Source organism: Myripristis murdjan, chromosome 17, assembly GCF_902150065.1.
Source record: "Myripristis murdjan chromosome 17, fMyrMur1.1, whole genome shotgun sequence".
In the NCBI taxonomy this organism is placed as follows: domain Eukaryota; kingdom Metazoa; phylum Chordata; class Actinopteri; order Holocentriformes; family Holocentridae; genus Myripristis; species Myripristis murdjan.
In genome coordinates, this window is record NC_043996.1 from 28,699,582 (window position 1) to 28,713,962 (window position 14,381).

At 41.5% G+C, this 14,381-nt stretch overlaps 1 protein-coding gene across 5 annotated transcripts in view; it reads left to right on the top strand.

Moving 5' to 3' along the window:
• dip2cb (disco-interacting protein 2 homolog Cb) overlaps positions 1-14,381 on the top strand; it is a 283,750-nt gene that overhangs the window by 197,560 nt on the left and 71,809 nt on the right. For all 5 annotated transcript variants that reach the window (XM_030075067.1, XM_030075070.1, XM_030075068.1 and 2 more), the window contains exons 8-9: positions 1,281-1,478; positions 13,974-14,065. In XM_030075067.1, the coding sequence (XP_029930927.1) occupies positions 1,281-1,478; positions 13,974-14,065 (290 nt within the window). The remainder of the gene's footprint in view (positions 1-1,280; positions 1,479-13,973; positions 14,066-14,381) is intronic.

The following is a 14,381-nucleotide window of genomic DNA, read 5'->3' on the forward strand; positions in this document are numbered from 1 at the left end:
CTGTCTGCTGCTGGAAAAGAATCCACACAGCTATATCAACATCCTCTCACTCTGTTGTTGCTACTGTGACAATTCTGGGTCTAACTTATTAATATTTCCCTGTGTGTGTAACATCAAAATGTGCTGCAATGCCGAGCCAAAAGTTAATTCATAAATGAAGCATGAATGGCAAGTGTTAGAAAGCTCAGCTTTGTCCAATTTGAGGCAAATATTATTTAAAAGCATAATATTAAAAATGCTGTCTGTATAAATTTGATAGTACTTTGCTTGATTTATGGTTAATTTCCATACTGCCATGAATATTCTCTGTGATACAGTGGTAATTAAAAGGGACCAACAAACTCTGATTGCTGATCCTCGTCAACACAAAATACAAACCACAAAAACACCAAAAATTGTTTACTTTTCAAAGTATTCAGACTGAACCACAGTGCTGCATTGGGCTGTTATCTGTGCAAGTTTAGTTTTGTGTAGTATATTATCAAAGTGATAAAACACAGACACAATGTTAGAAAAACAGTAATAAAATTGAATGGTGAAAGCCACAGAATATAACAATAAAAAACAAACAAATGTGCATAAACAATAAAAGACATCACTCTAGAAAGGTCGCCACAGTATGCAAAAAAAGGAATAAAATAGATAAAAAGAAAATGAATTTTTGGGCACCGTGAGTGTAGCACTGACTGGAAGGATGTGTCAGCATGTGCATAGTTTACATAGTATCAGTCTGGTGTCACTTACAGTAACTCATACTGTACATTTATATCAGAAAGAATGTATAGGCATGAAAAGGAAGGTCAGGGTTAATTAATGTGGCCAGGTGAAAACATTTAAACAGAAAAAAATAGGACCTAAATATGAACCCTGAGGAACGCCACAGTTAGAGTTTACTGAGGACAGTGCTTTATTAAACTTTATTTAAATGACTGAAAACATAATGAGGGTAGGACTGTATGTTTACAGTAGTGCTGGGTTAATCAAATAAAAAAGAGTAAATAAATATATGAATAAAACAAGAAACTGAATGTTGAGTATTCTGTGGGAAAGCTAGGAGCTGAACTGACTTTCAGCAGTGTCTTAAACGCCAGCCGGAGAATTCAGGGATTAGTTGGGCTGAGAATTTTTTGGGGTTAAAAATCGCACACGTTTGCAATCTGGCACTGGCTGATCTTGGTTGCTTTTGGGATGATTCCTGACAAACTGATACAATAAGTAAATAACATCACGGGTAATTCAAGATCAGTCAATCTCTCGCTCTTGCTCCTTGCCCCCTCCAGTCCAGCAACCGGACCCCAACCAGCCCAAGGCGGAGGGGGCTCAGATGGTGGCCATGCGGGGGGAACAGCTGGGCGTGGTGACCAACTGGCCTCCGTCTCTGGAAGCAGCCCTGCAGCGGTGGGGCACGATCTCCCCCAAAGCCCCCTGCCTCACCACCATGGACACCAACGGCAAACCACTCTACGTTCTCACCTACGGTAAGCAAAGGGATTTAACAAGGCCATAAAAACACTGTGTGCTGGTTTAATGTGAGAGTTTGACTCCCTCTGCGGCAGAAGCCCAGAGTTTTGAGAAAGAAAAGTTTGACTGGAACGTTGCCTGGTTTGAATGTTTGGGAAAATACTCGGTGAATGTGTATGACTGTGTGAAAGTGAAGCGTTTTGGTGAAAAGTGGTATATTTTCAGGCAAGATGTGAATGTATTCAGATGGGACTTGGGCTCCCTAAAGTGTGTTTGGTCCAAAATATATAGCCAATGTCTTGTGATGCATCCTAATAAATGAATTTCCTTAACTTAACTTAACTGAAATTGAAGGGAGATACATCTTTCACCACTTAAATATATTTCTATTCAGCACAGTACATCTATATATTAATAGTAAACGTGGCTGCTTGTCATGAAATAGTGTGTATAGTGCTTCAATAAAAGTACTATAATTAAACTATAACATGAAAAATGTGCTGATAGAGCCAGTCTAAAGCCCATGTGGTGTAAATGGGTTCTGAATCAATTATCTTAAGGTTTTGTGTTTATTAAAAAAAATCAGTTTACTATCATAATGAGCGTCTGTAAGAACAATACCTCTTCAAAGGGAGATGTGCTTTTGTACCATGTGAGAACAACAGGGTTTTCCAGAGGAATGCTCTTAGCATTGCGTCCCTCCCTCAGCTCATGCAGGTTTTCCCAAGCTGATTAACTGCAGCACCAAACAATGTTTAAGTCCCGCTGTGTGTGCGTAATTCCACTAATGGCAGCCAGGCTGAGCGCTAAGCACATTAGCAAAGTGTGAAGAAGACACTTTGAAGAAACCTGCTTCAGCTACACTCAGTGGAAAAGTTTGTTCCCCAAAGGCCAAATTTTCAGAATTTTTTTTTTTTTAGGAGTGAAGTTTAAGCTCTTGTCCTAAGTGACTTGGAATGCGTGAGCAGGTTGTGAATCGATGTTCTGTCGCAGAGAACAAACCTTTGACTTTGCAGGCACAGGAGGGTTTAACTGAGGGCAATCCTGAAGTCCAGAGCTCACTTTGAAAGCTTTTGTGCAGATTAGAGGATTTTAACTTTATTTCAGAAAGATTTAGCCTCCGACATTGCATGTACTTGGAAAACGTTTTGCGATGTCACATACATTACAACTTTGTACACATTTCTTTTTGCAAAATAATTTTATTCTCAGGGTGCGTTTACAACAGCCATGTTTTGAAATGGTTTCTTCAAGCCATGGAGCTTTTACTCTGTTACTCCTTTGGGCCCCAGAATGCAGTTTTTTGAATACAAGGACACAGATGTTGACATTACTGTTTTCTTGTATGAACAAGAAGAAGGCAAATTACAGTGAAGAGCAGAGAAAAGTCCATCATTCTCAGCTAAAGTCACTTTTCAGCTGCTAAAAATTATTTAGAGTAAAGGCTGATAAATGCCTCAGAGTGTGTTTGACAGGCATGCAGGAACAGTCCATCCTAACAAAGCATAGATGAAATAAGACCACACTGGAGTCCCAACTGATGTCCTGCAACATTTCTCACCATCATAACATCTGTCAGTGCTTAGAATTTATGGGATTCATACAAACAACAGGATTTGCAAAGCTCCTCTGCTCGTTGCTGTTTGACCGGCTTCATGTTGTCGTCCAGCCAATGGGGGCCAGTCACGGTTTTGTGCTGTCTTTTGTCATCTAACTTGTAGTTACATGTTTTAGAGAAGTGCACTTCACACAACGGCCAACAAAGTGAGAGGCAACAAGCTGTTTTCAGTGGAATCTGGGAATATGAAGACCCAAACGTTTGGCCATCCACATGACACTGTGTGACGGACATGATGGGCTACAAAAAACTCAACCAACCAATCAATCAATTAATCAATTGCCCTTTGTACATCCCTCGATCTTCAGGTGTTACTCCCTACCACTAAAAACTGGAGGGAAAACTAATTTCTGTTATAATCAATGTTAACCACCTTAATTCATGTAGTACAAGGCCACGACAGCAGTGATTATGATGCTCGTTTTGCTGCCTTGTTGCCCGCCGTGTGAACGTGTCGTTAAACCCTGGTGACATTTTCACAGAGAGCCATGACTTGTCCTTAAGTCTCGCACTTTATCAGATTGTCGAGAGCATACGTCGGCGAGTAAGTGTTTAACAGCAGAGCAGATGAGCAGTTTGTTCCACAGCCAGAAGTCGGAAGACAAAAACACACCGCCGCAGAAATAATGAGAATCAATACAAAGCCTGTATCTGCCACCTCGTGTCCCCGCTCCCTAAACGCCTTCAGAGCGGCGTCAGAAAACAGCCCTCGACCCGTGTCCTCACTCCACATTCAGTGCCGCATTTTAAGTCTACAACCAAACTGGAATGAGCTCTTTTGTTCGGCGGCTGAAGGCGACAGACGCGAGTTATTCATCTCCCAAATGGCAGAGCAGAAAATGGCTTCGGGTCCGGAGGGTGTGAAGTGATTTAGCCGCAGTGACGAGCGCCGCGCCTCTCCGGTCCTTATGAATTTCGAGTCACACCTCCCTGCTGTACAGCGGAGAGAATGAAATGACACCGAGAGGACCCCAGACACACACACACACACACACACGCACACATTTGTAAGATGGACTTTATATTAGAATGTACAAGCATAGAGGCTCAAACACACACACACACACACACACAAAGATTGCTCCAAACCTGCAAAGTGGGACATAAATTTTGTTTCCAAACACAGGATTCTGGATCCATTCTGGCCTAAAATATTTGTCTTTTAAACGACGTTCAATAGAAATGACACTGACATTTGTCACTTTGATGATTGCTTTGTTATTACTTTCTAGATTACAGGAGGAGTCAGCGACTCTGACTGTTGATTTCAAATATCAACAATCTCTCTCCAGAATTGCCTACTCCACCTCTAAAGTCCCCATGAAGTGACCTCACAGGACCTCTACTTCCTGTAAAAGTATTTAAACAGTGACATCATCCTGCACTGCTGGGCGTAAATTCAAATTTAAAGCAGTAAAACCCTCACAAACATCCTGTCTCCTCCACCTCATCCCTTCAAAATAAAAGTGTGTTTCTCTGCCAAACTGAGGTCCTGTTGGTTTGCACCTGTGACGGATCCTTCCCTGCACCGTGTCCCGGCCAAACTTCCTGTTTCAACGGGAAATTCATCAAATCAAGAAAGTAAGAGTCCACTTCATGGGGTCTCTGGTTGATGTGGATTTTGAAGCTCTTTAAACAAGACTAGATAATAGCTGAAGGCAGGCCGACACTGCAGCGTACGTCACTGAAACAGTTTCTACTCTGCCATTTTTCATTCCTCGGACGTGTGTGTTGAACATCAGTTGAACGTGTACAGCTGTTGCCTTGGCAACGTGAACCACCCGGAAATAATCGCAGATTTGCTGTGAAATGAAGACCCACAAAGGCTCGGTCCATTTGTATTCTTGCCTGGCTCCGTTCAGGCTGTGGTTTACAGGATCCAAAAACCCTGTCCCCTTTTTTTTTTTTTTTTTTTTTTAGCTAAAGGTCAAAAAACAAAAAACAAAATTAAAAAAAAAAAAAAGATCCAGAAGTGATCCAAAGAGCCACGAAATGACAGCAACACTTTAGAGGTCTGTAGCGGGAATAGGATTGCAACTTTATCCCCCGGAGTGCCAACTTTCTTCAAATAGGCATGCAGTGTGTGTGCGTGTATGTGTGTGTGTGTGCGCGCGCGCGGGTGTGTACATTAACACACTGGCTTGTGAGGAGTGAGCTAGCAGCCGATGATGGGGAGATATGAGCGCTCACCAGACTGTGAAATGTCCTCAGCCAGCGCTCAGGAGCCTTCAACACAGAGACAAGAAAATGGGTGAGATGGTGTGTGTGTTTCTCTCTGTGTGTGTGTGTGTGTGTGTGTAAACTGGTGTGCAGTGCTGAATCTGAATCTGAATCTCCATCTCTGTTTCGCCTGACATCATCCTCTCTCTCTCTCTCTGCCTCTCTATCTGGTTTTATCTCTCACTCCCGCCGTGTCTCCTCTTTGATGTCGGCCGACAAGGACAAACTTGTTTTGTTTCTTCCTGTCAGGCCGTCATCCGCCCCCGGAGAACAGAGAGAATTCATGATCGCGAACTCTCTCCCTCTCCCTGCGTGTCCCCACAGTTACCTCTCTCCACGCTGCACTGCAGATAACCCCCGTCTAATTGGCAGCGTGGAAATATTTCTGTTCTTTAAAAAATAAATAAATAAATAAATAAATAAATAAAAAGTTTCCTCTCCTCTCGCACCGCAACGCAGAGTTTGTGGAGGAGGTTTAATCCACAGAAAACAGCATGCCTAATGTTATTTAGCGAAGAAATCACATTACTGTGATAAGGATCCCCAGCATTTCCTCTGAGCTCGAGTAGGACGGTGTGGGCATGCAGAGGCACACACACACACACACACACACACACACACACACACTCGTGTACTTCTTCCATCTCTCTCTTTTATTATCCATGTTTTACATTTGTTTTTGTGTCCCTTTTTTCTATAAAAAAAAACATCAGAAAAGTCAAGAAGCGGCACTTGACAGCAGATTTGAACTTCAGAATCAAAACATCCCTTCTTTCAAAAATGTCTCGCCATATGTTTCTATACGAGCCGGTGCTGATAGATCTTCAAAGTGTAAAAAGCCACAACTACATTTCCCCGCTCCTCAGTGGTGAGTCATTCTCTTAGGTTGAACCACTAAGGATTAAATTAAACTGGGATTAACAGTAATCAGAGTTCACTAAATCTAAACTTTAAATGACTGGAACTGCGTTTTAAAGGAACACTCCAATGTTTCGGGCAAAATTTCCTTTTATTGTCTTCCGCAGACTGAGACAAGATGTTGGACACCATCCTCACCTCATGGGTAGCATTTCATGTTAGCTTAGCATAAAGACTTGAAGTCTATGGGAGTCGTTAGCCTAGCTCCGTCAAAGTTTAAAAAAAAAACAAACCCTACAGCGACTCCAAAGCGGTCTTATTTACACTCTTTGTGCCACATGGATTTGAGATAATATGTCAGAAAAAAATCAATTAATAATATAATCTGTGATTCATGAAGTTTACCCACCAAATGAGATTAAATCTGATTTAGCAAAACATGAACTATTCCCAAGACAGGACAGAGAGCAAAGTCAGCTGGCTATAAAAACAAAGAAACGTACATCGTAACGCTATATAAGTAACTGTTTAAACTATTGAAAACTGTTATTTTGCAGCCACAGTTGCAAGTTTTTGTATCTCTAATTTTGAGAACACGTTCATGCAATTGGTGTAAATATTTAGCACCATGCTTCACTCTTTCATGTTGCTCAGTCCACTTGAAGCTGCCATATTGATGTGGTTTAGCTTTAGATTTAACCCCTAATCTACATTCAATTATCAGTGTTTAATAATGCAGCAATGGACATGAAGTTAATCTGGGTTTACTGATGAGTTAAACTAACACAGAAATTAAGATTTTAAGATTAAAATTAAACCCTGCTTATTTTTTTAACTAGTGAGATGCAACCTAAACTTAATAAATAAACCTTAATTTAATCCAGGTTTTGTCTTTGTCCGTGTTGGTCAAAGATCTCTAAAACCCACTGGCCTCCCACACGTTGAAGGTGCTTCTATGAACGAACCTGACTTGAACGGTGAGACGTTGCCTTTTGACCGTGTTTTTATCGTGTCAGGTTATCATCGCATCCTGATTAAATGTCATATTGCTGCTTTTGAAACCTTCATTATCCCTGAAGCTCGGTGCCATCTGTCTCCGGAGGTAAAACAAGGAACGTCAAACAGGAAACGTCAGGGAAATTATTACATTCGTGGCACAAGTCACAGACGATCATGCAGTTTTGTCAGCCGCAGTGTTAAAAAAAAAAAAAAAAAAAAAAAAGCTTAACATGTAGTTATTCACCCAAATGCAATATTTATTTTCCATTGTGTTCACGCTCTGTTCACTTCCCCTGCAGAATAAAACAGAATAATAAAATTTAATAAGACCTCTGAATCTGAGCTATGTTTAAAAATTTAATCAAGGGAGGAGAGAAAAAAAAACCTCATGATACATTTATATAAGTCATGGAAATTTAACATTTTAGTCGAGAGACGTTATGGCAAAACTCATGTATGATATAAAATGGGAACGCTGACTCTAATATTGGAAAGATTAGAGCCGTGTTTTTATTAAGTTGCCTCAAACCTTAAAGAAGAAGAAGTCATTTGGAAAAACGGTTATTAAATGAAGTCTTCTCATTCATTATCTCTGAAATATCAACTGCTGGGTCTGTAAATGTGTCATCCTCTTGTCACAACAACATGTGACTGACTTTGATTCAAAAAGAAACAGAATTAGTCTCGGCGTTCTTCTTCCAGTCCTTTTTTTTTTTTTTTTTTTTTTTTTGGAGGAGTCGCCGTCACTGTGTCTCAAACGTCGGATATCTCATTTTGGAACTGAAGTGTCCCTTCTGTTGAATGCGAGACAGCGGATTAAGACGGTATTATTTCTCCTCTCCACTATGTACAAGAGATGAGTCTTGATGCGGGTGGGTTTACCAGCCCCGTCCTGAAGAGGCGGATCCTGGCTCTGCGCAGAAACATGTGCGCCTCGGATTAGATTTGGACCCGCAGCTTTTTGATTTGGACTCTCTTCGGCAATATGGCAGCGAGCACTCGTTCCTCGTTTTAATAAGCCAGAGAGGAAATTTCTCTTCCGGACGTGTGAAAGGAGGAGGTGGAGGATGTTATCCAGCTGGAGGACGGTGCCCACCCACTCCGACTGCCAAAGTGCTCTTGAACCAGGCGCTCCAAACTGCCTCAGTGGACCCTGCGCTCCGACCCGGGCCGGGCACGATGTCTGGCTGCTGAGTGCTCAGTCTGTGCAGGTGAAGGCGCTCTGCCAGGTGCGACAACACAAAGCAAAAAACTCTGGAGCACGCAGCCGAGTATCAAGACGAAGTGTGCAACCGACCCCCTGGTGCATCTAGGGATGGCGAAAATGGAAAATTTTCTTGGTCGACCACCGGCCCTCATTAATCGGTTTATTTCGGTTAACCGAGAATATTATTTGACTGTCTGTAAAGTTTGCAGACAGGGATGCCCCATTTTTCAGGGCATTTTCAATGGAAAATGCCCTGGAAAAAAATATCGTCTTACATTCGGATGAATACGGTAATAGAAAACTGCTTTGCAGCGCTGATGATTTTTTTTTTTTTTTTTTTTTGGCGCTCGTGCCGCCCCCGACGTGACATGAAAAAATGTCAAAAAGCTTGGCTCGCTTCTCTGGTCTGTCTCTACCGAGCTGTGCTCTGAGCATGATGACGTAATCCAAGCCCGGCAGAGCGTCCTGTCATGTTTACCGTATTAAACTGTATGTGGGTTCATGAGCAACTGCTTAGCTTTCAGGAACAGTTGGAATTTTTTCGATAGAGCAAACTTTACGGAAGTTACGGTATTGACAATATAACGTGCATTTGTGTCGGCGACGACACGTTCGGCCTTAAAATTAACCGACAAGATTATTCGGTTAAAGTTCAAACGCTCAACAACCGGTCAAACGGCCACCAGTTAGCATCCCTAGGTGCACCATGGGAAAGCGTGTCAGTGTCACGTGTTGCATCGCCGAGGTGTGAAAAATGCTTGATTTCGTGAACGAGCAGAAACGTGACGTCGTTTAAAGGAAGTGAAAGGATGCAGGCGGGCCGGGGGACGGGTCAAACACACGGAGTTCAAACCCAAGGCCAAGCAAAACCAGAATTTGGAAAATAAAGTTTAAAATTTTTCATTTCCTTTTTAAACAAACATCCTTTGCAGAATATGATCAGCCAACTCAAAAAAACATCCAAGGCACGCTGATCCTCCGAAAAATATTAAAAAGCCTTTATTATTTCATGGCCAAGTATGATTTAAAAGCCTGGCTGCTGACCAACACGTTTCAGCTCCAAGAGCCTTCATCAGCGTTTTTTAAGAAGCTAACTTTCACTTAGCTAACGAGCTAATGATTAACTAACAAGCCAACGATTAGCCAATGAGCTAACCAGCTAATGTACAAGCTAACGATTAGCTAATGAGCCAAAGTTAACCCATAGAAACACTTATGTGTACCAAATGTGTACAGGGCATTGACAACATATCACCATGTCAGTTTTAATTGTTCACCCTCCTGTTTACCACATTCAGTATTTAACATGTCTAAATACATGTTTAACATCTCTTTTTTAACTTCTAACTTCTAACTACTACTTCTAACTTCTACTAACTTGAATGACTTTTCCTAATTTAATGGGTAATTAACTGGATAAACAGGAAGTTTACGTGACGATATGTTTTCAATGTCCTGTTTTTATTCACATGAGTGTTTCTCTGCAGTCAGTTTGATCCCAGGCTGTTTTAGCTGGATAAAACATAAGAAAAATCAACATTTGTTGAACAATGTTTTATTTGTTTTGGACACTGAGGAACTATAATGCTATTCAGCAGTAATGGTCTTCCTTTTCTACACTGATGCAGCTCTGTGATGAGTTTTGATTTCCTCTTTACATTATGAGCCTGAAGACGTTCCTGCTGATGCAGCAGCACAGCGGGAACGCCGTCTCCGTCTCAGGCGGTTATGGAGCAAACAGCCTGCGCTCATCTGAAACTCCAACCAAACCCAGTTCACATTTCAAGTTCAAACGCTTACGACTGCAAGTAGCAGTTATTTTAATAGTCATCAATCTAGAAATGATGTTGATGTTGTTAAAAAATAATGCCTGTCACATGTTAGCAGAGTCTTCCTGTCTTAGTCTGAATATCAAATCTATAAAGATACAAATGGAGAAAAGAGGGACAATGTTAGCATCTTAGTGATGCTGGAATCAGCAAATACTTGGATTTTTTGCAGAGCACGGCACAAGTGCATTCAGGGCGAGTCCAAGTCCACTTTTGCTGTTAAAACAGCAAAAGTGAACCAATGCATGCAGTAAACCAATCAGAACGCCGTCTCCCGTCCCCTTTAACAGCCAGGTGTGTCTCACCTTGGTGGGCTGCTGTTCTAATGGGGGATTCTCCAGGTAAGAAGGAAGGAGACGGAGTGAAAGCTCCCGAGCAGATCAGGACTCCATCTGAGCTCCCTGAGGTGAAGCAGCGTCCCTGTGTGTGGGACAAGCAGAGCAGACGCTCACCGGCGCCCCCTATGGAGGCCACCATCACTGTCTGATCATGAGCTTCAGAGAGCAGAGAGACCTGCAGCACTGACCTCAGAGCTGCTGTTTGCTGCTCAGTCACTTTCAGCCTTCAGACAGCAACGCAGCAACACTGCAGCTGAGCTCAGTTCATTTTAAGAGCAACACACACATGGAGCTCAGAGGGACACAAGACACTTTGCTGTTTCCACAACGTGGACGCTGGACTGGGAAATGACACCTGAGCCACCTGGAAACTAGAAAAGGCACCTGCTTTGCGCTCGGTGCCACTTTGCGTCGGGTGTAAGAGAGGACCCTGAGAATCAAAAGATGAACAATGATCACTTTTTTGTCATTTCAGCACCAGATGCAACCGTTCTTCATACTCTCTTTTGAGACTTAAATTCTTGTTTTTACAAAATACATTTTTAGAGAAGTGGGAAGCTTTGAATGGCAGGAATCGGCTTCTTGGTCCTGAAACCAACAGGAAGACGAGGAAACGTGGAAATCTGACAGGCGACAGAGAAAGTTGAGTTCCTCTGCTTGCTCAGCTTTATGACAAATGAATGAACTTTGGATTTTGATGAGCTGATCATGCTTTTTTTTTGCGGTGTGAACTAACAGTTATACTCCCTTCCCCTTGACGCCCAGCACCAGCAGACGCGACACCGAGTGAACCGCACAGCTGGTTCTGGGTGGCATCGTGGTTTCGGATCAGTCTCTGTTGGTCTCCATGTTGCTCGGTCTCCTCCGGGTGAATCAGGCTGCAGTCAGCAGCACGTGGCTGCGAACAGCACACGACGACACATGAACACGCTCCAAAACGAACCGTCTGCCATCTGGAAAATCTGACACGTTCACTTACACAAGTTAAAAGAAAGTCTGTGAGCTGTGCTGTCGGTAATTCAAGTCCTCGGTTGGGAAAACGGTGACACTTTTACAGACTGAAACCCTGATGTCTTAGAAATATGTTTTAGAAATACTGAAGGAAGGAAATCAGCCGTTTTCCCTTCAGAGCAGGGATATGAAACTTTTTGAAGAAAGCTGACCACAACCACTAAAGCTCATTAAACACACAGTAACAATTTGAAATATGAAGAATATTTCGACAAAAACAATATAAGGCAAGAGTGTAATTCTTGGAAATGGTGAAGTTACTATTAGAATATTCTCAAAAGAGTGACTTTTTATCAATCTATACTAAAAAATTGTCTTTATTTTTTCAAATTATTGAGTGACCAATCTCATAACGACAATCTTGAAATCATTGAGTTTATACCTCAGTGTAGTACAGTGCAGCGTTTTGATCATTTACACTACATTTTAATAGATTTAAATGGAGCATGTAAGCAGTATTTGGTTTATTCTTTATTCGTTGTTCTTTATTTGGATGCCCATTAGCTTCCAGAGAGTAGCTGCTAATCTTCCACACAAAAACAGCAACAATAAAAACAAGAAATAGTCAAAATCACTGCATCGAGGATGCAAAAAGAGACAAAGAAGCCAAATAAAGAACAGTAAATAAGTAAATAAAGTTAAATGAATCTACATAGGAAACAAGAATTGTAACCTACAGTGAAAACAAAATGAAACGGTCAAATACATAACAAAAAGCAAAAAGAGAGGAAAACCACATCTATAAGAAACGAATCGTCCTCTGTTTTAGTGACATTAATTGTTACTTATTTCGATAATTGTGCCTCAGTCTGACCATAAACTGTCAAGTCTTTTGCGAGGAAATATTCTGTGGAAACCCCCAAACACCACATCAAAGCGGATAAGTAGTTGCTAGGCAGATTTTAGGCATTTATTGCTCTCTAAGCTCCTCTGGCAGCTCTACTGAAGTCCAGGTGGAGAAAAAAAAATCCAACTTCATTCTGTTTTTTCTTTTTTTTTCAAAGTCATTTGATCCTCATCACAACTGGTGTGGCTTTTTTAATTGTTTTTGAAGTCTTTTTTTCTTTAATCAAAGTGCAGTCACACCTACTGTAACCTGTCACTTCTGCTCTGACGAGGAGGAAACTCTCTGTACTGTCTCATTTCCTTCCAGCAGGCTCGCTTTCCCTCAAGGCGCCCAGAGCTCCTCCTTTCTCTCCAATTCATTAATCCTGACAAATATCACAAGGCTTCATTTAGCTTACAAAACAATAAGGAATTCACGCTTGACTGGTCATGCATAATATCTGCATCTGTGAGACTGAATTAGGGAAAACAACAGTGGATGGAAATAGAATCCATTGTTGTGAGTAATGGCGTTAATGAAAGGAGCGAACCCGGGGAAAATGAAATCGATGGTGCAGTTTGATAGCAGTGTTTACCTTTATTTTCTGCAGGCAGATGCTAAAAGTAACATTTATTTTGACAAGTTCCCCCGTGTGAAGCTGAAATGTTTCCCAAGTTGGAGCAAAGTTTTTTGGCTTCACTCTCCGTCTTACATTTATCGCTGAAAAGCAAGAAATCAGGGCTAAATCTTTATCTGTGATGTGCTGCGGTTCTGTTTTTCTTCTGAAAGTCTTTGTGGTGAATGTAAAGCACCGCTGTGCACGGCTCCGGTTACCTCAGATTCATGAGGCGTGCTCTGTTCGCTCGCTGTAATGGAATCTGTGTAATCATCTACACACAGAACAAAAACCCACCCGCTGGGCGCGCCGGCGGCATAAATCAATCACACCTCAAATATTTGAGAGCTGCAAGGTGACATCTGACATTGAATGTCATGTGGGCGCAGTAATTTTTTGCACATGGAGGCTCAAACATAAAACAAGACTTTGATTTTGTCCGTACATTTCTGTCATGTCAGCTTTATTTATGCTGAACAAAAATATAAACGGATTGGGTTCCATGTTTCATGAGCTGATATTACAGAACGTCATCGTTTTTCCACAAAAGTTTATTAATTTTTTCACCACAAGTTGCTTTCAAACTATTGATTTTCTTATACAAACAGCTAAATAAGCCTTTGAAATTGTTTCATGTTGCATTTATGTTTTTGTAAAGTATTGTCCCAGTCGGCTATATAGTAAAACACAGCAATCAAAAAAACATTTACACAGAGTACTGATGCATAATGAGTATTTCCTATTACTGACAATGAGTATTTGTCATTATTGTTTTACTAAATCATCATTGTGATATGACATGTTTGAGAGTTAAAGAAATTAGTTGATTATTTTCATATGTGGCACAAAAAACCTACATCTCCAGCAGGAAAAAAATTTCATGAACGATAACTTTGACTTGAATTTGGTCGTTTCAAGCGTTTTGCATGCACGGTTTGCCGTGAGCTGTGCTGATGGTGTGTGTTTTTAACGCTGTGTGTCCTCTGGCAGGTAAACTGTGGTCCAGAAGTATGAAGGTGGCCTACAACCTGCTGCACAAACTGGGAACCAAACAGGAGCCGCTGGTCAGGCCTGGAGACCGGGTGAGTTCACCAGAACCCCAGCTTGTTCCTGCCTGAAGTTAACAATCTTTATGCCCAAATATTAATATAGCTCAATAAAACTTTGTATTTATCTTCTCAAATAGGTATAATTGAAGGTTTTTAATCTTAACCGTAACTACAACCGTTGAAATTGAAATTGCATAAAGTTTCCTGGGTGACCGTTGCACATCGTGTAGAAAAAAGTTCAAGATGATTCAATTCTGGCAGCGGGTGTGTGTGTGTGTGTGTGTGTGTGTGTGTGTGTGTGTGTGTGTGTGTGAGATGAGCACCACACCGACAGTTTGCCGGATTGCGC